We start from the raw sequence: 20,627 nt of genomic DNA on the forward strand, positions 1-20,627 counted from the left end.
TGTGCTGTGGCCTGCGCCCGTGGGGCTCGGATCAGGGTCGGGGGTGGTCGTCGCGCCGCACGCGTACATGCAGACGTTGCCGTGAGTGCTCGCCTGTGGGGGCATGCGCACCGGCGAGCTCCGCCCGTCGCCTTCGCCTTCTTGCGAGGGGCGTGTGGGGTGGCGATTACATCCTGTGCAGGATTTGTGCGCGCATTCCGTGCGGCCCTTGTTTCCCCACCCGTATATGCTCCCTTCTGATTTAAATCAATGCTATGTATTATACGTATAATGTACCCCAAGCCCACGGGTCACCACGGGTTCCCGAGGGTTCACCCTACGCATCAGGAAAAACACAACTTGCTAATTGGGTCTAAGTTGAACTAATTAGTGCAACTTAGACATATTAGAGGATCTTCACTAATTAGTGAAGTCCCTGGAAGTTTAGAGCCAATTAGTCCTAATTAGCTCTAATTAGTGTCTAACCAGTGTCTAATTGCTGCAATTGTGGAGGTCTGTAGAACTAATTGACACACAGTAGGCATGTATCAAGCTCATAATATGTTTCAATATCACTCAATAGATCACACAAATGTGAAGGAGAAGCAGATATATTCTTGTTCATAATACTACAAGGTACACAGTAGACTACAAACAAAGATGCTGAACAAAGTCTGTGGGCGACATATCTACTCGGGCGAGACGGGTGACACGGGCAAGAGCGAGGTGGGTGAGGTAAGCGTCACAGGTGATGCGGACGTGGGCGAGGTGGGCGATGTGGACGTGGGCGCGAGACGCAGGCGAGCTGCGGACGCGAGCGCGAGACAGGAGACGCGGGCGAGGTAAGAGGTAGGCAACGTGGACAGGGCAGGTGGCACGGACACATGCGACGCGGCGAGAGCGAGAGTGAGTGGGCGAACGAGGCAGGTCACAAAGTGACGCAGGGCAAAATGCGGGCGACAGGTCGACGCAGGGATGAGACGCAGTCAATGAGGACGAAGCAGGCGAAATGGATGACACAAGAGAGCAAGACAGCAACAAGCGAGACGCGGACGAGACGGACGAGGTGGCGACGTGGGTGACATGGGTCCAGACTAACGCAATAAGGCAGGCGAGAGCTAGATGGCGACACAGATGACATGCAGGCAACACAGTGGGACGCGCGCAACTCGGGCGAGCGACACGGGTGAGACGGGCGAAGTGGATGATGCAGGGGACTCCAGGGGATGCAGGTGATACGTGGGCACGGGAGATGTCCGGTCGACGCAGGGTACGCGGGGGAGGTGTGAGACGTGGGCTAAGACGGAGGGCGACGCGGGCAAAACGTGGGCGACACGGAGGCAGCGACGGACGTGGGTGACACGGTCGAAGTGGGCGAGATGGGTAAGATGGGCGAGGCGAACTAGACCGACGAAGCAGGCGAAGTGCGAGACGGGGGAGAGACGAGCAAGACGAGCGAGGTTCAAGGCGCACGTGAAATGGGTGACGCAGGCGAGGTGGGACGTACGGGTGCAAGACGGGCGAGGTGGGCGACACAAGTGAGACGGACGGGGTGGGTGAGACGGGCGAGGCAGGCAAGGCGAGGTGCAAGTCACGGGCGAGACGGAAGAGGCGGGCGCGGTGCCAGACGGGCGAGATGGGTGACGCGCAGGCGAGACGAGAGAACTGGGTGATGTGGCGACGTGGACGATGCAGATTAACACAGGTAAGGTGGCAGCAGAAGACGATGAGGAGCATTGAGGACATCAACGACGAGGGTGCTGGCAGCGCCAAGCGCTGGAGCCCACGCAACGCGCGTCGATTCCCACGCGTCCGGCGCTGCCAGCGTGTCACTCTGCCTCCGCGCTGCCCGTCCTCCCCGTCCTCCCGTCCTCATCTTCCTCGACTTTTCCTCCCGGCGCAAGGTCTTCAAGGAGAACGCAAACGCGCCTCTTGCCCACCGCTTCCTCGATGAGCTGTTGCGGCCCCCTTGGTCTTGGTGAGTCCCCCGTTCTGCCCTCCTGTGTTCCTCACCTCGCCCACCACTTCCCCAGGCCCCGGCCGTGCCACACCGTCCCCACAACGCGCACGTCAACCTAAAGGACGTGCACGGGAGGCTTGTTATACCGGCACGACCGTATTACGCGGCCGTTGCCGCTGGGTTGCACATCGCCCGCCTGTCACCGGTTCACCTCCGCCCGCCGCTGTGCAACCTTCGTGCTTGGTCTCCCCCTAGCCGTCGCCTGCAACGCCCCCGGCTCCTTTGCGGTATGTTCCCCTCTTTTTTGCTACGCTCCCTTGCCCATTCTCATTTACATTTGCTCTTTGTCTCCCCACCTCCCGCGCCCCGACCCCCTGAACCATTCCCTATGACCTCTCCGCCCACACGGCTTTGGAACGTCCACGGTGGCGATGTACTCTCATCGGGCTCCGCTTCGCCCGCACGTGTCGCTCACCTCGCCCTCGCCCGCGTCGTGTCGTGTGCGTCTCTGTCGCCCACCTCGCCCGCGTTCACCTTGGCACTTTGCCCACGACTGCATCGCTCATGTCACCTGCCCACATCGCCCGTCCGCTTCTGCGTCACCCCCGCGTCGACGTCTGCCTCACCCATCTCCTCCGTGTTACCCGCTTCGCTCACCTTGCCCACCTCGCCCACATCCATGTTGTCCGCTTCGTCATTCCTCTGGTCCTCGTGCCCCGCCGTCTATCCGGCTCCAAGGCTTCGTCAATGCAGATCCCGCGAACGCTTCAGCAGCCGCCGCCGCCGCCGCACTCGCTCGCTCGCATTCGCAGCCCACTTCGCGGCCACACCCGCCGCGTCTAGTCTTCACGGGCACGAGCGGACACTAGCGACCGAGAGCCTGACGCTCGTCGCAGAGGCGCTTCCCACTGCACCGGCCGACGAGGACAAGCAAGAGGAGGACGGGAGAGGAGGAGGAGCGGAGCCTCGCGGGTATGCTGGGTGGGGTGCTCTTCGTCGTGCTCGCGGTTGTCGTGGGCCGAAAGCTCCACGGTGCGCCACGTGGACTGGTGTGCGTGCGTGCACGACGGGCCCACCCGCGTCGCCCACTTCATCTGCATCGCCACCTTGCTTGTGTCCTAGTGGCCTGTAACACGTCTTTGTTCCCAGTGTAGTTAGATTATGCTGGTTTCTACCAATATATTTCATCCTCTAGAACTTCTATACTGTTGTGAATTGTTGTGGCAATCATCGCTCCCGATAGAAGACGTTAGTACCAGACTATAGGATTAGGAGCACTAGTATCAAACACCCTCAACATCTTCTAATGTGTGTAAATTTGCGGCACATTAGACATGTTAGTAAGATGTGGGACCTAATGTGTTTGCTGTTAGGTGTGCTGATTCTCATTTGGTCTAAACGTCGGGCGATTAGGTGTGTTAGACCACATTAGAGCTAAAAGTCTGGTGGATAGATGTGTTAGAGCACAATAGGGCTAATATGCAAATTGTGTTTTTCCTGATGCGGGTGCACGGGTCAGCCAAGCACGACCCGGACCCGGACCCATGGCACCTGACCCGCCAACCCGCACGGGTGGCCACCACCCGTGGTGATCACTAGGGCCCACATCACCATCGCCTTCCCCATGGGCGGCGCCTCCAACTTGACCACCACGATCTCGAGTTGGACCACTGCCGGCTGCCATCAGGACGACATGAACTGCCTCCGGACGCTCAACATCAACGCCGTCGTCTCAGACTCGATGACCCTTGCCGCCTGCATCACCCATTGCAACTCCAAGGGCCACACGATCACCAGGCTCGAGTACGCGCGCGAGTGCTACCGCGGCGCGTCCTTCGTCAACAGCGGCGGCGCGCTCATCGCGGACGCCACAACACAACTGCATGCCCTGCTCTGGCGACTTCACCGCGCTCTGTGGTGGCCCCGACGCACTCACTGTGTTCGTCAAGAACGGCAGCGCGGCCGCGAACTCAGGCTCCGGCTCAGGCACCAGCTCCGTGACGAAGACCGGCACGGTGCTCGCCGCGCCGACTGGCTCGACTTCAACCTGTGGCTCACACGTGCCGGTCAAGCGGAACCACAAGCACAAGGCGTTCAGGCGCATGCACGAGAACTTGGGCCTGTTCCGAGCGTGCGTCCCTCCGCGTTAGCGAACGGGTCGCCGTGGATGGCGGCTCGCTCCTCTTGTCTCGTTTCGACGCTGTGACGTCCGCAAGAGGGAACGCGGGCCCTCCAGGCGCGCGCATGCGCATGCCGTCGCTGGCGAGGAGTGAGGTCTACCTCGTGCAATTCTCGTGGGTGTGATTGATGGAAAGGGGGGATGAGGATAAGTCGACATGTCAGTTGGTGGGCACTTGCACACCCTCCTTCCTCCAGAGCTCAGAGGATGAAGCCTTGAGGATGCACTGAGAGCGACAGGTCCAAGCTTTCAAACTCGGTCTGCATTGTCAGCAAGGGCCGCAGGGGGTGCCGCTAGGCAGGACCTGTTCGAACTCGGTATAGAGTATTAGGCTAGCCATTATGAATTGGTAATAGTTCGGCTATTATAAGTTGTAGCTTGTATAAGTACCTTATAACTTGTGGCTTGTAAGCAGGCAACTTGATCGGACTCATTGTCTACCGACGTCGGATCTGAGATCTGAAACTCGACTCAACTCGAGTTTTGCCTGCAATTTGGGTGTTTGGTCGACCTCGTCCAATCACCCTGCTGACAATCTTAAAACATTCTGTGCATCATGGGCACATTTAAGAAGCAGTTCTACCATTCATCTGTTGCTCTGTTCCACTACGAAACATGAATCTTTGTTTTGCCACCAGCGCCAATTGAAGAAGACGGCTCATGGACGGCTTGGGCGGCTTGGGCTCGGCTTTGGTAATCACAACCAAAATCAGAGCCGTGGCTCGAGTTTTGGCTTCCTCGGAGCCGTCCTGAGCCGAGCCAAGCCGAGCCATCGCAACACTACGAGTCACGCAGCCGCCGGCCACACAGGCGCGACACTGCCCCGAGACGTCTGGACACCGGCGCCTCGGGCCCTGCCACCTGAGCTCACCGTCTCCGACAGTGAGCTCACCTCCCTCTTTGTTTCACATCACACTTTGTATATAATTAGTGTTCAAAATATATTTATCAGTAAACTACTACACAAGTGAACAAGCAAATAATACCACACCCCACGACAACGCGGAGGCGGAGGCGGGTGTGGGTGGGCGACGCGAGTGGGCGATGCGGGCGGATGAGAGACGCGGGCGCAGGCGACGTGGCGAGGCGGGTGTGGAGGAGGCGGGCGAAGGGGAGACAGGCGCGGAGTAGGGCGACGCGGCAAGGCAAAGGCGGGCGAGGCGGGCGCGGAGGAGGTAGGCGTGGAGGAGGAGGGCGAGGATGTGGGCGTGGAAGAGGGCGACGTGGCGACGGGCGACGCAGAGAAGGAGGGCGATGCAGAGGAGGAGGGCGATGCAGAGGAGGAGGGCGACGCAAAGGCGGGCGACGCAAAGGTGGGCGATGCGGAGCAGGCGGAGGAGGGTAAGGCGGAGGGGTGAGGTAGACGAGGCGGGCGACGAGGGCGGACGAGGCGGCGCGGAGGTGGGCGATGCGGAGGTGAGCAGCACAGAGGAGGGTGACGAGGGTGGGTGGGCAGGAGGCTCGAAGGAGGCGGCAGGCGCGGGCGGAGGAGGGCGAGGAGGAGCGCCACGCAGAGCAGCACGGAGGAGGAGGGCCGCACGAAGGAGGAGGGCCGCGCGGGGGAGGGCGACTCGGAAGGCTGAGGAGGGGGAGGACGTCCGGGCGGACGTCCTCGGCCTGTTGTAGGAGCGGCGGGTGGGCGTTGGGAATGCGAGAGGGCATAGCGGAGGACTCACCAAAGCAGGGGCCGCGGCACATCGCCGCGGCCCTATATTCCAATCTCCATGTGCACTCTTGACGTTGTGAGGGTGGTTGGCAAGGTGGGTGAAGGGCGGGATTGAGGTCGAGGTCGAGGGAGGTCAGAGGAGGGAAGGTCAGTGTCACCTGGTGACACTGGAGTCCAATAGCAGACGACAGTCGACTGTGTGGTCGCTATCGTCTGCCTGGGCTGAGCGGGAGGATGGAAGCAGTGAGGGTGTAGTGGAGGAGGCGGAGGAGGAGAGCAAGGATGGCGAAGGGGAGGGACGCGTGGCGTGCATCACAACCGGCTAGGCGCGTCTACACGGGCGCGCACTGTCACGGATCAATAGGTGCATCTGTAGCTGCCGATGGGCTATGGCAACAGGTGCTCCTAGCGATTCACTGCTGCTCCCACAGCCTGGCATCAACATGAACTCCATACCACCCGCGGCATACGGGGAGACCGATGAGGAAAAGTGAGTTTAAAATCGTATAATCAGATGGATCATCACACTGAAGAAACCCACAGGTATCTTGAGGCGTTTACTAGTTAGCGCGTGGTACTCCAACTGGCGAGGAAGACGAATGCGGAGCCATCGGTGCGCATCGCATGGACGTGGGCAATGATGCGGTGTGGGCCCCGGGAGGAAGAGGACTTGGAGCATAGCGCCAGTAGGTAGAGGTACATGGTATGATACGAGCACGCACTTAGTCTACGTCGTTGGGATTGATCAGTCCAAGGGCTCCTGCCCATGCCGTATCATCCTAATGCCATAATTAGTGCTGTGGTACGTCGAGACGGGAACATCACTCACCAGCTTGAGACATTCGTACTGCACTCGACATTCGCCGAGTAGAACAACGCAACGATCGGCTTGCCTGTGTCCCAGTCAATAGCATCGCAGGATCGAGTCCATCAAAGAGACGTACTTGCGCGCGTATGCCTCTCGCCCGCGGTCTCGTGTCTTTCGATGCCCATCTGCAGTTGTCACCCAATGGCGCCTCCAATGCGCGAAGAACATGATGGTGCGCCACATCTCCCAATGCAGGAGCTTGCGCTCTTCTTTCCATCGTGTGAGTATACCGCTCGTCCGGAACCAGTGAACTGCCTTCACTGTTCAAAGTCTGTCAGTACATGTGTATTACAAAGTATCAGTGGGCACACACCATCGTCCGCATAGATGGCGTACAGCTCCGTTCCCGGTTTTTCGACAAGGGTCATTTTGTTCCAAAGCCACGAAACCTGAAGTTTCTTTGATTGATTCAAAGAGCTTCGGGAGTTCGCCAAGTTGAAAGGTTCGACGTCGCGTTTCTCCAGTGGCTGGAAGTCGGGGTCATTGACTGATATCCCTAGCCAGAGAAGACGCTCCCTGATGGCGCGATAGTCGTCCACAGCGGCGTCAGCATCTCTGTGCGTCGTTCTGAGCAACGTGAACACGACCACTGACCTAGCTTGTGCGTACGCTGCACGTTCTGGTCGTTCCAATTGTCGTTGAGGGTATCGTGACGAGCCCCGGGACCTATTTCTTTCGTCCGCGCGATTAACGGGATAGTTGTCCACCAGTTGCGCTCGGGTGCCTCTCCGTCGGTCATCACGCAGCCCACCTGTGGTTACCCCAATTGTAATACAATTGCCCAGGAGCCTGCAGAACTGGTTTTGTTAACCCCCACCAGGTGGTCATTGTACTATATCCCCACCAGGGCATTGTAATAAGCCATAAGTCTAATGACAGAACTTCTGCAGCCTTGTAATAAGCCTCGCCACTAATAACAGAAGGCCCCCAGGGCTGTAATAAGTTGATATTCTAATGACAGCACCCTCCCAGGACTGTAATAATCCTCGTTTCTAATGACAGAAGGTCTCCAGAGCTGTAATAAGTTGGAATCTTAATAACAAAGTGTCCCCAGGGCTGTAATAAGCCTCGTCTCTAATGAAAGAAGCCTCCCAGGGCCGTAATAAGTTGGTATTCTAATGACAGAGCATCTCCAGGGTTGTAATTAGCCCCGTTTCTAATGACAGCACCTCCCCAGGGTTGCGATAAGCCCCGTTCCTAATGACAGAAGCCCCCCAGGGTTGTAATAAGTCGATATTCTAATGAAAAAGTGTTCCTAGGGTTGTAATAGGCCCTGTTTCTAATCACAGAACCTTCCCAGGGCTGTGATAAGTTGATACCCTAATGACAACAGCCCCCCAGGCTTGTAATAGGTCTCGTTTGTAATGACAGAACATCCCCAGGGTTGTAATAACTCACGTCAGGTACTATCCAGCTATTAATAGCCTCATATCGTGGCTGGCCTGGCCAGCTATTAATACCTGGTATACAGGTACCCTACCCTGCCCTGCAGCCCCCAATTGGGTAAATAGCAGCTGCCTACAAGATAGCTATCAATAGCAGTGGATAGCAGCAGGTTCCTGCAGCTGGAATAGGGTGCAGTAGCTGGTTCCCGCATGTAAATAGTGGGGGTTGCACAGCTGGGCAGGGTGGGAAAACAACCAGACACTGTGTATGGATCAAAAGAGGCATCGTATAGCTTCTAAACGCATCCAAGAGCATGCCATTCGGAGCAGTATTGGCGGAGATACGGGTGTACCCCCGTTTTTGTCGATGGGCACATCCACTAGAATTGGGAATTGTGGATGGATCCCCTCCGTTCTTTTGCATGGTGTGTGGTTCTCTCTCCAATAGATGGGATTGAAGTCCGATCGCGAAACGATGCACACAATCTGGATTAGATTGCCGATTACGCTTCAGCCACAGCACTTTTGATGGCTTGATATCTCTGCACCACATCCCCCGATAAGCATTTGGTTTGTTGCAGTCTCTTACATACGCATATGAAAACACGCTCTGGGTGTCATTTGGACGTGAAACACTCTGAACATGTCCCTGCGCATCTGCGCACATTCAACACCCCTTCATTCATAGCTCCACAACCGTTGCTCCGATCGCCACGCTGCTTGCTGCAGTATGTTCATTATCCACTGCCTAAACGGACACTACTCTCGAAACTGTTATCAGCATACACTTCAGACATATCTCTCCTTATATTTCTTCCCATCAATTCCTTTTCCGGGCTATGACATATCATCTGATAACATAGAACCTTACAGATCTGGATCGCGCTCTGCGTTGTGTATCTAACACAGCAAGAATCATGAAATTTGGTTAGGAACTCAGGAAGATATAGCATCTGTAGTAGAAACAGGGTGCACTTTTGCTTCATAGCTGCACCTCTCACTTCACACAAACCTGCAATTGGGCCTACACAGCCATTGAAATGGTGTAATGACTCATGGAACATGTTTGAGTATGCTATTGAACTCGATTGAGCATCACTGCCAGATTGGGGGGTAAGTACATCACTTCATGCCTGCATATGTGGGTGTTATGTGTAAAGGTTTCATGCCACACTTTGCAGCTCAGTACTGCATTCCAGGCCCTGCTGTGACATCTCAGCCAATTCTTGGCCGATCAACAAGATTCTTTTTGCGTCTTGAAGCTGTGTTCTATCTGAGTTCAGATCAGATACATGTGCTGCTATCACACTGACAAGTTGCCTCCGATCAGGGGGTAAACTGAAGGTGAGATATGGGTTTACCAAAGCTATCAGATGTGCGATAAAAGATTCGAAACATGATTTCGGTTCAGCTTTACAATGCCGAATGGTTGCAGCAAGCAGCATGGCGATCAGAGCAAAGGTTGTGGGGCTATGAATGAAGTGGTGTTGAACGTGCACAGATGCGCAGGGACATGTTTAGAGTGTTTCATGTCCAGATAATACCCAGAGTGTGTCTTCATACATTGATGTAAGAGACTGCAAAAAACCAAATGCTTATCGGGGGATGTGGTGCAGAGATATCAAGCCATCAAAAGTGCTGTGGCTGAAGCGTAATCGGCAATCTAATCCAGATTGTGTGCATCGTTTCGCGATCGGACTTCAATCCCATCTATTGGAGAGAGAACCACACACCATGCAAAAGAACGGAGGGGATCCATCCACAATTCCCAATTCTAGTGGATGTGCCCATCGACAAAAACGGGGGTACACCCGTATCTCCGCCAATACTGCTCCGAATGGCATGCTCTTGGATGCGTTTAGAAGCTATACGATGCCTCTTTTGATCCATACACAGTGTCTGGTTGTTTTCCCACCCTGCCCAGCTGTGCAACCCCCACTATTTACATGCGGGAACCAGCTACTGCACCCTATTCCAGCTGCAGGAACCTGCTGCTATCCACTGCTATTGATAGCTATCTTGTAGGCAGCTGCTATTTACCCAATTGGGGGCTGCAGGGCAGGGTAGGGTACCTGTATACCAGGTATTAATAGCTGGCCAGGCCAGCCACGATATGAGGCTATTAATAGCTGGATAGTACCTGACGTGAGTTATTACAACCCTGGGGATGTTCTGTCATTACAAACGAGACCTATTACAAGCCTGGGGGGCTGTTGTCATTAGGGTATCAACTTATCACAGCCCTGGGAAGGTTCTGTGATTAGAAACAGGGCCTATTACAACCCTAGGAACACTTTTTCATTAGAATATCGACTTATTACAACCCTGGGGGGCTTCTGTCATTAGGAACGGGGCTTATCGCAACCCTGGGGAGGTGCTGTCATTAGAAACGGGGCTAATTACAACCCTGGAGATGCTCTGTCATTAGAATACCAACTTATTACGGCCCTGGGAGGCTTCTTTCATTAGAGACGAGGCTTATTACAGCCCTGGGGACACTTTGTTATTAAGATTCCAACTTATTACAGCTCTGGAGACCTTCTGTCATTAGAAACGAGGATTATTACAGTCCTGGGAGGGTGCTGTCATTAGAATATCAACTTATTACAGCCCTGGGGGCCTTCTGTTATTAGTGGCGAGGCTTATTACAAGGCTGCAGAAGTTCTGTCATTAGACTTATGGCTTATTACAATGCCCTGGTGGGGATATAGTACAATGACCACCTGGTGGGGGTTAACAAAACCAGTTCTGCAGGCTCCTGGGCAATTGTATTACAATTGGGGTAACCACAGGTGCGCAGCCTGGCACCCAGTTGTACGAAGACTTGTAGCGACATGCCGGTTGGTGCGCGGACAAGTGCCACTTCCCGACCACGACTAGCGTGAAGGGCCCGGTCTCTGCGGTATGAGAGGGTAAATATGTCATACCCTTGTTCTGCTTGCACATCTTGGTCATGCGCTTCACGGCATTCTTGCTGTATTGACAGTTGATGTTATATCCCGAGACGATCATGGGAAGGGAGTAGTAGTCTAGGGTTCGCTAACAAATAACTTATTTGTTACTTGTGTTACTATTAGTTGTTAGTAACATGTTAATAACACGTTACAGCTGCGTGCAGAAAGCTTGTCCAGGTGCTGAAAAACACGACGCGCGTCGCGAGAAATGGGAAATTAAATCGAAATGGTCGAAAAATCGCCAACGGTGACGCGAGCGCGTTTCTTCTCCCCCTCTCCCTCGTTAGATCCCCCCGACGTCCATAGAATGTTGAAGAGCGCATCAGGCGCGTGTTTGGGTATGGTATGACGCTTTTCCGCGTCCTCAACGGCCAAGCTGACGTGTTTCGCGGCAGACTGTGGTCTGGTGGTGGTACACGACGATCTTATCCCCGTCTGCCACCTTGGCGCCCCTTGAGCCACCCCGAGGCTGAAATCGTGCCCATGAAGCATGCGTCTGCGATGCAAGGAACTTGTCACATCTATGGGGACTGTTGAGAAGGCGTTGGCGGAGGTGCAGGAGTGGGTGGGTACGTGTGCTCAAGAGAGGATACCGCCTTCGGTGAGTGCCCCATTGATATCATGCGTCCCCCCTGTTGTCACAGCATAGTTATACTGTCGCTGTGATCTATGGCGTAAGACGTTTGTATGCCCAGATTTTTGTGACTACATTGGGAGAGTCCGTGGTGGTTCACGGTGCAGCTCGCGCTCTCACAGACACTGCCGTCCTCGCTTCGTGCTCCCAGCTTCATTGTCACGAGGATGCTTCAAGTCCTCATTACGCGGAACAGTTGGTTGGGTGGCAACGAGCTGGCTCTCATAGACCCATAGATAGAGGGGGATGTACAGTACTTGTAGGATGTACATGCCTTCCAGTTTCGCCTTGCCATTCGAGTGTTCACCCAGCCCTCCGAGCGACACCAACTGTTCAATAGGCACCTGTTACTTATGCGAAACTTGAGAGGCCATCTGGAATCAGGGACCATGTGGTTGCGCCCACGATTCTGGAAGTAGGCTCCGGTCACGGGCAGTACATGACGTCTTCGGTGTGGCGCAGGAGACGTCAAACCGCCCAAGAACTCACCCATAAGAATATATTCAGCTTCCTATACATCGTCAGACACGTTTCGAGGGGTGGCAAGGTGGCAGACGGGTCGTGTACCACCACCAGACCACAGTCTGCCGCGAAACTAGTGATCACCACGGGTCACCCCTGGGTAATCTTGAGTCGACCCGGACCCGGACCCGCGAAACCCGGACCCGTGAGCTCACAGGTCCGGGTACGCTCGGGTACAGCGCTTGAAACCACGGGTCAGTCACGTGTGACGCCGGCGTCGGCGCTCGCGCGCGCGGCTTGCCAGTCGCGCCGACTCGACCGTGGACTCGCATCTCCTCCCTTCCTCCCCGTTCCCGCCTCTGCCCCCCTGCTTCAATGCTTCCTCAGTCGAGACCCCTCACATCTTACACCCCCTCTACCACGAGGCCAAGTACCCCACTTTGGCGACCGTATCCATATCACCGAGCCACCCATCCGAGCCCTCGCTGTCAAGAGCTCCTGTCCCCCGGCGCCCTCCCCGTCGACCGCACTGACGCAGAGGAGATCCAGGTTACGCACGCGACGATGGCCGATTTTGAAGAGTACCGCGCCGTGTGCGCCGCCTGCGCGCCCGCGCATGGCGACTTGGACTGGCGTGCGGCGGTCCCGGATCGCGTGCAGGGGTGGGAGGAGGACTGGCGGATGTGGAGTGACTGGCGGACGAGCCGGAGCCCGTGGCTGGAGGAGGGGGAGGAGGATCAGTGGAGGGTGTGCTTCGACCACTGCGCCCGCGGCGTGCTCCTCGGCAGCCCCAAGTTCACGCTTTCACGCCCTCTGTCCGGGCTCTGGGCATCTCGTGAGTTTTCTCGCCTTCCGTGTCCCCTTACGGCGCTCACGCGCATGCCCGGACGGTGTAGGGCTGGACATGGACGGGAACACGCTCGCCGTGCGCCCGTAAGCGGTCGACGCACGGCTTGAGAACCCGCTGCTCTCGGCCGCGGCCCACGCCCTCGTCTTCGACCTCCGCAAGCACCACTCCGTGTCCCCACCCAGCCCCTCCCGTTTTGGGAGCTGAGTGACACGGTGGACGAGGGCGCGCTGAACGTGTACCGCCCCCAATCCTTTCCAGATGGGTATGCCGTCCAGCACATCAGGTGCGTGTGCGGCGGGCGGCGGAAGGTGCACGTGCGGAGGCGGGGCATGCCAGAGGAGTGGGTGTACGAGACCTACGTGAAGGGGGAGTGGAAATCGCATGAGCCGGAGACGTGCAAGATGTGCGTGGCGAATATGGAGGAGGAGGCCGAGGTGCGGGCAAGGGTGGCGGAGCTCTTGGCGGAGAGGGCGGAGGGTGATGAAGACGAAGACACGGACGTGGACGTTGAACTGGACGACGACCACGACGACCGCAACTACAACGACAACCACGAGATGGGCGAAGAGCAAGGCGGAACGGGGCGCATCGATCGCGTGTGCCGGTAGGTCCAGGACAGGCTCAACATGGACGTCGACAAATTCATCGACGCGGTCTCGAGCGAGGACGACGAAGAGCACAAGCCGGACAACGTGCACTCGCGCGTCGCAAGCCCGACAGACTCAGACAGGGACATCGCGCAGATGACCAATCGTCACTGGCAAGGTAACGTACTCCTCTCTGTCCGCTCTCCCCTGCTGACCCGTTTCTCCCCTCTGCACCTTCTGATTCCTCTCTTCATCCTCCTCCGCTGTCTCGCCTGAAGTTCTCTCTCCCCCGTCATTCCCTCCGTATGCTGCAGTCACACACAGAGCCCGGCACGATATGCGCAAGCCTGGCGCGGGTATGCGCTCTGCCGCCGTGTCCGCCACTTGGACGGCGTCGTTGTCCTCATCACTCCGCGTCCAGATCCAGTCAGCATGCCGGCGCGCTCGCTGCAGTGTCCTCTACCGCCAGTACGCGTTGGCAGGCGCACGCTCATCGGCGCCTGGTGGCACGCGACCGCGACCCCGCACACGGTCCCGCTCGAGGGGATGTTCATTGTCCTCCAGGTCAACCCCCCACGGACGGTCGATGGGCCAGTGGCGTGACTAGTGCGGCGGCGGCGGCAGGCTGGAGAGGACGTGGGGAACGGCGAGGTGTGGGAGAGACCCTGGCGGTCATCGAGGCCTCGCACGCCTGGGGGAAGGGCACGTTCGTGCGCCGTCTGTCGAGTGTGGCGTGCTCGATAGGGTCCACGGGAAGATTAGGAGATGGACGGGGCGCGAAGAGCTCGAGAGGGCCGTGCCCGTACGTGTACACGTTAGTGTGAGTGCTCGTCTGTGGCCCTCCAGCACGAGCGGCATGCGCACGAGCGAGCTCCGCCACCCCCGCCCCCTTGTGAGGGGCGTGCAGGGCGGCGCGGTATATGCCCCCCCCCCCCCGATTTGAATCAATACTATGTATTACACGTATAATGCACTCCGGGCCCACGGGTCACCACGGGTGACCGAGGGTTCACCCTGCGGGTGCACGGGTCAGCCAAGCACGACCCGGACCCGTACCCGTGGGACCCGACCCGCCAACCCGCACGGGTGGCCACCACCCGTGGTGATCACTACGCGAAACACGTCAGCTTGGCCGTTGAGGACGCGGAAAAGCGTCATACCATACCCAAACACGCGCCTGATGCGCTCTTCAACATTCTATGGACGTCGGGGGGATCTAACGAGGGAGAGGGGGAGAAGAAACGCGCTCGCGTCACCGTTGGCGATTTTTCGACCATTTCGATTTAATTTCCCATTTCTCGCGACGCGCGTCGCGTTTTTCAGCGCCTGGACAAGCTTTCTGCACGCAGCTGTAGTAACAAGTGGGCTCACAGGGGGTGTCCGGACGATGTTACAAATGTAACAAACTTGAGAGAGTCTCGGGCACGCGCGCATGTAATAATTACAGTTACCAGTTGCAACTGGAATGGTAAGTCACCAATAGCTCCAGTTGCAACTGCTGTTCCAGATGCAACTGCTGTGTCCCTTGACATTCCAAATGCAACCGACGATGAATTTACATATCCTGCTCCAAATGCGACTGGCTATGTACATATCCCGTTCCAAATGCGACTATTCTGTTCCAAATGCGACTGCTGTGTCAGTTAATGCAAGGGTAGGCCGGAGCAAGGGCATACTGACCGGACTGGGTGCAAAGGTAGGCCAGAGCAAGGGGGTGAGGGTGCAGTGCGAGGGCGTGGACTCAAAGTCACATGGCAAATGCTTCTCGCATATTTGTGCTTCAATCGCACACGACCGGTACCACCTAGCGCCCCCATCATTGCGCTACAGAACACGCGCACCTACTGATTACAGTTGCAGTTCCAAATGCACACACCCAAGTCCACGCGCACCACGCCCAAGTCCGCGCGCACACACACGCACACATGTCCGGTCACTCGCATGTAATGCACACACCCAAGTCCGTGCGCACCACGCCCAAGTCCGCGTGCACACACACGCACAGAAGTCCGCGCGCACACACACGCACAGAGTCCGGTCACTCGCAATGTTCCGCATATGCGTCGTTTTTAGATGATTGGGGTACACAACCAGAAGTACGACCGCCCGCGTTGCCAACGGCCGATGAAGGCCATCGGGGACGGAGACACACATGTCGGTGTTCGTTCTCGCCTCAGATCACTCAGGTATTTGTGTGCGCAACATAAGGGGTCTGGATTCTGAGTATATGCCGCGCACATATGGACAGACCGGAACGGGGACCTGGGTTGGGATCGTGTACATGATTAGGTGAGAGGGGCACGAGAGTGTAAAATAAGAGCTTTATATCAACGCGCAGCGGATGGAGCGCGAGGTCATAAGGGGCGAGGGGAGACGAAGTGATGAAGACGCGGAGTAACAAGACAAGAATGGGAGCGAGCGCACGAGATGGGGAGGTAGAATGCAAGATAAACGGTATGGGGTACGACGTGCCTGACATGGACGCGCAACGAAGGCAGCGGCGCGAACGCCTCCGTGAGCATGATGGAGACGTACCTGGAACTACTCATTGCTGTCCTCGTCCATCCCCTCTTCCTCGACGAAGCTGTCTTCCTCGACGAAGCCGTCACCATCACCTCCATCCACCCCATATTCATCCTTGATCTCTTCGACCGTCAGAAGGTCATCGTCTGAGCCCTCGCGCCACGCGAACAGATCGCTATTGTCGACGTCATCGTCTGAGAGACCGTCCTGCTGTAGCAAAGGTAAGCCAAACACATTGCGAACGAGTGGAGTGAATGTACCTCATCATCTGTCGTCTCTTTGACCTCAGTGACGCCCATCATTGCGACTCGGATATGATTGCGAGTCTCACAGGACACCTGGATGACGTCCGAGGGACGACACGACATCCATCGAGCATCACCCGGGCCCTTGATCTTGACGCGACTCTCCCCAAACACGCCGCAAAATTCAGTGAGGTAGCGAATGTCGCGAACACAGAGTTCATGCTCTGCGTGCGGGATCACTTGAGTGCGAGCAAGCAGAGAGCGCCCATTCTGCCCATGTGCGTGAGCTTGGAGCCGTTGAAACACAAACACGACGGGAACTCACGAAGAAGTGGTAATATATGGTTAGTTGCCAGGTGTCCTGCGATGCCATGAAGGGTGGTTCATCGTCCTCAATGTCGAATCGAAAGAGGTGCAAGAAGCGCGACTGCAGGTGCAAGAGAAATTGGTTGTACAGTCTAGGGGCTATTGTATAAGAGGTAAGTACTACGGTCATTGATGTAAAGAGTGTTTGCGTACGTGTGAGCATCAAGAGTCGACGCAACGCCGGAGTAGCTGGCCCCACCAAGTGTGCGTCCGGCCAATATTCCTCCCGCTTACCCTGAGACAACATCGTGGCAATGGCACTGGCCGGAGAAACGTCCTCACCTAGGCTGCCGCCCTCCCCAGTGGAGACTGCCGATGCGTTGTTGCCGGTGGGAGTGCGCCCCCCGGCGCGCGGCTGGTGGAGGCGACGGAGGATGCATACAAGCCGCGTTCAGTGCCGGAGTTCACCGAAGCCACGAAGTCACCCTGTTCGCGTTCGCCAGGGGAGGCAGAGAGTGTACCACAGCCCCCAGGAGTGCGGCTGTCGGAAACGGCGGGAGGTGGGTCGTCGCGCGAGCCGTGCTTGGCAGAGGGGGCTGAGGGAGCGTCGCGTGAGTCGCGCTGGGTGGAAGGGGCCGAGGGAGCGTCGCGCAAGCCACGCTGGGTGGAAGGGGGAGCATCGTCGCGCGAACCGCGCTGGGTGGAAGGGCCGAGGGAGCGTCGCGCAAGCCGCGCTGGGTGGAAGGGGGAGCATCGTCGCGCGAACCGCGCTGGGTGGAAGGGCCGAGGGAGCATCGCGCAAGCCGCGCTGGGTGGAAGGAGCACCAAGCTTCTTGTTGCGTTTCACAATGTCGGGGCTGTTCTTCACACTAGAGGCGGCCTTGAAGTGTCTCCCGGCAGCCTGGAGACACTCGTCATTGTCCAAAGGTTCAGTCTTAACGATGTTGGTGTAGGACTTCGTACGGGAGAGCACATTGTGAGCCCTCTCGAGGACCGTGGAAGAGTTGGCGTAGTTGGTCTTCATCCTCGCCATCTTGCGCGGACGTTCGTTCCCGCTACTACTGTCGTCGGTCAGTTCGATGGGGTTTGATGGGGCTCCAGGCTACAATACAAAATAAGAATGATGGTGACGCGACAAACGACGATACGCACATCATAGCTCTGTGCAGCCTGTGCAGCCTGACCCACATGTCCCTACATCGACAGGTCAATGAGAGTATCACAGGACATGAATGACACCGGCTCACCTCGTCTCCGCACTGCTCGCCATCGGACATGTCCATGAAGTCGTCAAGATCCTTGCCATCCTCTTCGACGTCAGCAGGCTCGCATCCTATGGCCAAGTGACGTCCGAGCTTGAGCGGCACCGCCTTGTTCTTCCCCTGATGTACCTTGTTAGGCACGACAGCAAATCACTTTCGAATGTACTCACCTTGTTCTTCAACGGGGACTCCTACACCATCATGTCACTGTCGGCAACAAACACGAGGACGGGGAATAACTCACGTCTGACATCCTCCGAGCCATCTGAGAGCGCTCGCTGGTGGACGACCGTCCCAAGGAAATAGACCCGTATATCAACGTGTTCTTCCTCCGTGGAATCTGGCCGCTCGATGGCGTCCGGAGAGATGGGCTTGAGGCGCCGAACGAGGTGGACGGAGACCCCGACGCAGTCGATTGAGAGAATTGGAACGCGTCATACGCTGCTGCCTTGCCCAGGTAGTCCGTATCAGAATACTGCTTGGGGGAATCACCCTTTGGGAGGTCGTCATACGCCAAGGCCTTGGCGAATATCTCGTCGTAGGTCTGTTGGTCGCTCGCACTCGGCTTCGGAAACAATGTTGAGCGAGAGGGGTACGGGTAATGGGAGAGTGCGTGCTCACCACCTCCTTCGTGTCAAGACCGTGTTGCAAGCTCCGGGCGCGATCTTCTGCCTTCATACCTCGGCGCTCCAAGGTGACGAACCAGTCGTCGGCATCTTCATTTGGGGGAGGGCCGTTATCCGCCTCTCCCACTTGGATGATCCATGCCTTCTCGTCCGGGTCGAGATGTTTGGGTGTCGGTAGAAGCTTGAAACCACACGACTTGTGGGTCGTTCGGTCCACGATGAAGTCACACTAGTAAGACCGTCAGCGTCGTCGCCGATCTGTAAGCCATAGCCACTTACCGAAGCGTGTACCATCCCTAGATGCTGGCCCTCAGTGTAGCAAATGAACGCTCGCAGCGGCTTCTGGTGTTCCGGGCATAGCACTCTGCCTTGGACGACGGAGATGGCGCATTCCGGGAAGCGGGAGAGAACGTTGCTGCAAACGCGCGCTTGCCGACGCTTTGCGTTCGCTTGCCTCAAACACGACGCTGTCAGTTCGCCACAGCATTGAATGAGAAGCCGTTGAAGTTCGGCCCCATGCACATTCAGCGGTGGGAAGACGATTTGGTGGGACAACGACATCTATGAAACCGTCAGATAGCGTCAATGGACAGCAGAAGACTGCAGGGACATACTGTGGTATTGATGTGGGACGACAACGCGGTGATAGGTTTGCGGTAGAGTGAAGCAGGGGGGGGGCAGTAAGTGTCGATGGAGAGAGCACAAACGGATGGGAAGGGACTTCACCAATCTGGTTAAATCGGGCGTTGACCCGATCGGGGTCCTACCACCCTCATTACGGCTGCCTTGTATGTCAAGCGCGATCTCTTCTTGTCGGTCACCGATCGCCCTGTCAAGGTGGTAATGCCAAACAGGCGCAGAGAGAGTTGCGCTTACATGGGAGCTGACGTTGAGGCATGTGCTTGCGAGTGCGGAAACGAGGTCGCGACTGGGCGAACAAGCAAAGCATTTGGAATTTCCGCTCGCACGAAGCTACAACTCGGGTACTAGCTACCAAACGTCGGCTGCTGTACTGAAACTACTCCCTCTTGCGCTTGCCCAGAACCCTGAAGAAGGCATGAGCCGTTATCCAATCATGTTTATAGTACGATCATACTCCACCGAGTTGGTCGCCAGCGCGGCCGCGCGACGGGCAATCAACACGCACACCAGCCAGATACGCTCCGACATCCGCGCTGGCGCGATGTGCTGATCAGAGTCCGTCTCCTATAACCAATGTGAGCAGATATGCCCACAACACGCGCGGATCGTCTCACCTCGTTCGCGCGCGGGCAGGAAATGCTGGTTCCAGCAGTGACCCCCGTCACGTCGACAAAGTACGCATCGCGGCGAAAGGAACGTCGTCGACATCGCCCTTCTTCCTCCGGCTCAGCCGGAAGTTGCCGTCGCAGGTGACGTGGATGTACTTGCTGTTCTGGTGTCAGCGTGCCTGCTCGCACCTTCCGGGGTACATGTACTCACTATCCGTCGTGGCTCACCACCTCCTCCAAGGGCGGTATCAAGTCTGATTCGATGTCCAGTTGCGGACAGGCGGGGCACGGTGCAGGAGGAGCCAAAATTTCCTCTCCTGCACGTTGGTCGCTGACTGCTCGTGACATAATTGCACTGGGTCCACAATGTCAGTGACGTCCTATGGCGCAGAGGGCAGTACACGTACCAGAGGCAGACAATGCTGTGCGCGTGATTCTTGGATGAGAGAGAGAGAGAGAGAGAAAAGGGGCGTCGGGCGATGAGAGAACAACGAAAATTTATATTGAGATTCGAGGAGGGAGTTGATTCCCCTAGCAACACACAGGGTCCCGACACACTGGGTGCCGTCCCTGTAGCCTAGGGATACCAGTCATATTTTTGACACTGTAGCCCAGGGATACCGCTCGGGTGGACTCATATGAGTGGGCGCTTTGTAGCCTCTGTTCCCACTCATATGAGTGCACAGCCACCTGTGTAAGCCGCCTTTCACTGCCTGTCTATAGCATTGTTACTATGCCACTACTATTACTGCTTTATTATCATGTAGCCCAGGCTGCTGCTCATATTAGCCTGTCGCTTAGGCTACCGCTCATATGAGCATGTTACTTAGGCTGCCACTTGTATGAGCATGTTGTTTGGGCTCCCACTCATATGAGCCTGTCACTTAGGCT

General features: G+C 56.7%; 4 protein-coding genes across 4 annotated transcripts; 2 read left to right on the top strand and 2 right to left on the bottom strand.

Annotated features, from left to right (window-relative positions):
- Positions 1–3,563: 3,563 nt before the first annotated feature.
- Positions 3,564–4,089, top strand: BXZ73DRAFT_101926 (uncharacterized protein; the record flags this gene model as incomplete). Its single annotated transcript, XM_048015059.1, has 2 exons — positions 3,564–3,856; positions 3,897–4,089. 2 exons carry the CDS (start codon positions 3,564–3,566, stop codon positions 4,087–4,089), a joined length of 486 nt encoding a protein of 161 aa, XP_047877268.1.
- Positions 4,090–6,506: 2,417 nt separating this feature from the next.
- BXZ73DRAFT_101927 (uncharacterized protein) lies at positions 6,507–7,020 on the bottom strand (the record flags this gene model as incomplete). The annotated part of the gene is made up of 4 exons (XM_048015060.1): positions 6,507–6,563; positions 6,614–6,677; positions 6,729–6,912; positions 6,966–7,020. The coding sequence occupies 4 exons, from the start codon at positions 7,018–7,020 to the stop codon at positions 6,507–6,509; spliced, it is 360 nt and encodes a 119-aa protein (XP_047877269.1).
- A 5,631-nt stretch (positions 7,021–12,651) lies between these two features.
- On the top strand, positions 12,652–14,127 carry BXZ73DRAFT_101928 (uncharacterized protein; the record flags this gene model as incomplete). Its single annotated transcript, XM_048015061.1, has 5 exons — positions 12,652–12,922; positions 12,984–13,012; positions 13,120–13,541; positions 13,599–13,702; positions 13,946–14,127. The coding sequence occupies 5 exons, from the start codon at positions 12,652–12,654 to the stop codon at positions 14,125–14,127; spliced, it is 1,008 nt and encodes a 335-aa protein (XP_047877270.1).
- A 1,938-nt stretch (positions 14,128–16,065) lies between these two features.
- Positions 16,066–20,330, bottom strand: BXZ73DRAFT_77982 (uncharacterized protein; the record flags this gene model as incomplete). Its single annotated transcript, XM_048022767.1, has 16 exons — positions 16,066–16,254; positions 16,308–16,562; positions 16,618–16,750; positions 17,041–17,258; positions 17,365–17,700; positions 17,751–17,792; positions 17,846–17,989; positions 18,031–18,051; positions 18,105–18,425; positions 18,482–18,715; positions 18,766–19,047; positions 19,363–19,414; positions 19,634–19,692; positions 19,948–20,091; positions 20,144–20,158; positions 20,295–20,330. The coding sequence occupies 16 exons, from the start codon at positions 20,328–20,330 to the stop codon at positions 16,066–16,068; spliced, it is 2,481 nt and encodes an 826-aa protein (XP_047877271.1).
- Positions 20,331–20,627: the final 297 nt, after the last annotated feature.

Source organism: Epithele typhae, assembly GCF_022376455.1.
Source record: "Epithele typhae strain CBS 203.58 chromosome Unknown BXZ73scaffold_28, whole genome shotgun sequence".
NCBI classification, from domain to species: domain Eukaryota; kingdom Fungi; phylum Basidiomycota; class Agaricomycetes; order Polyporales; family Epitheliaceae; genus Epithele; species Epithele typhae.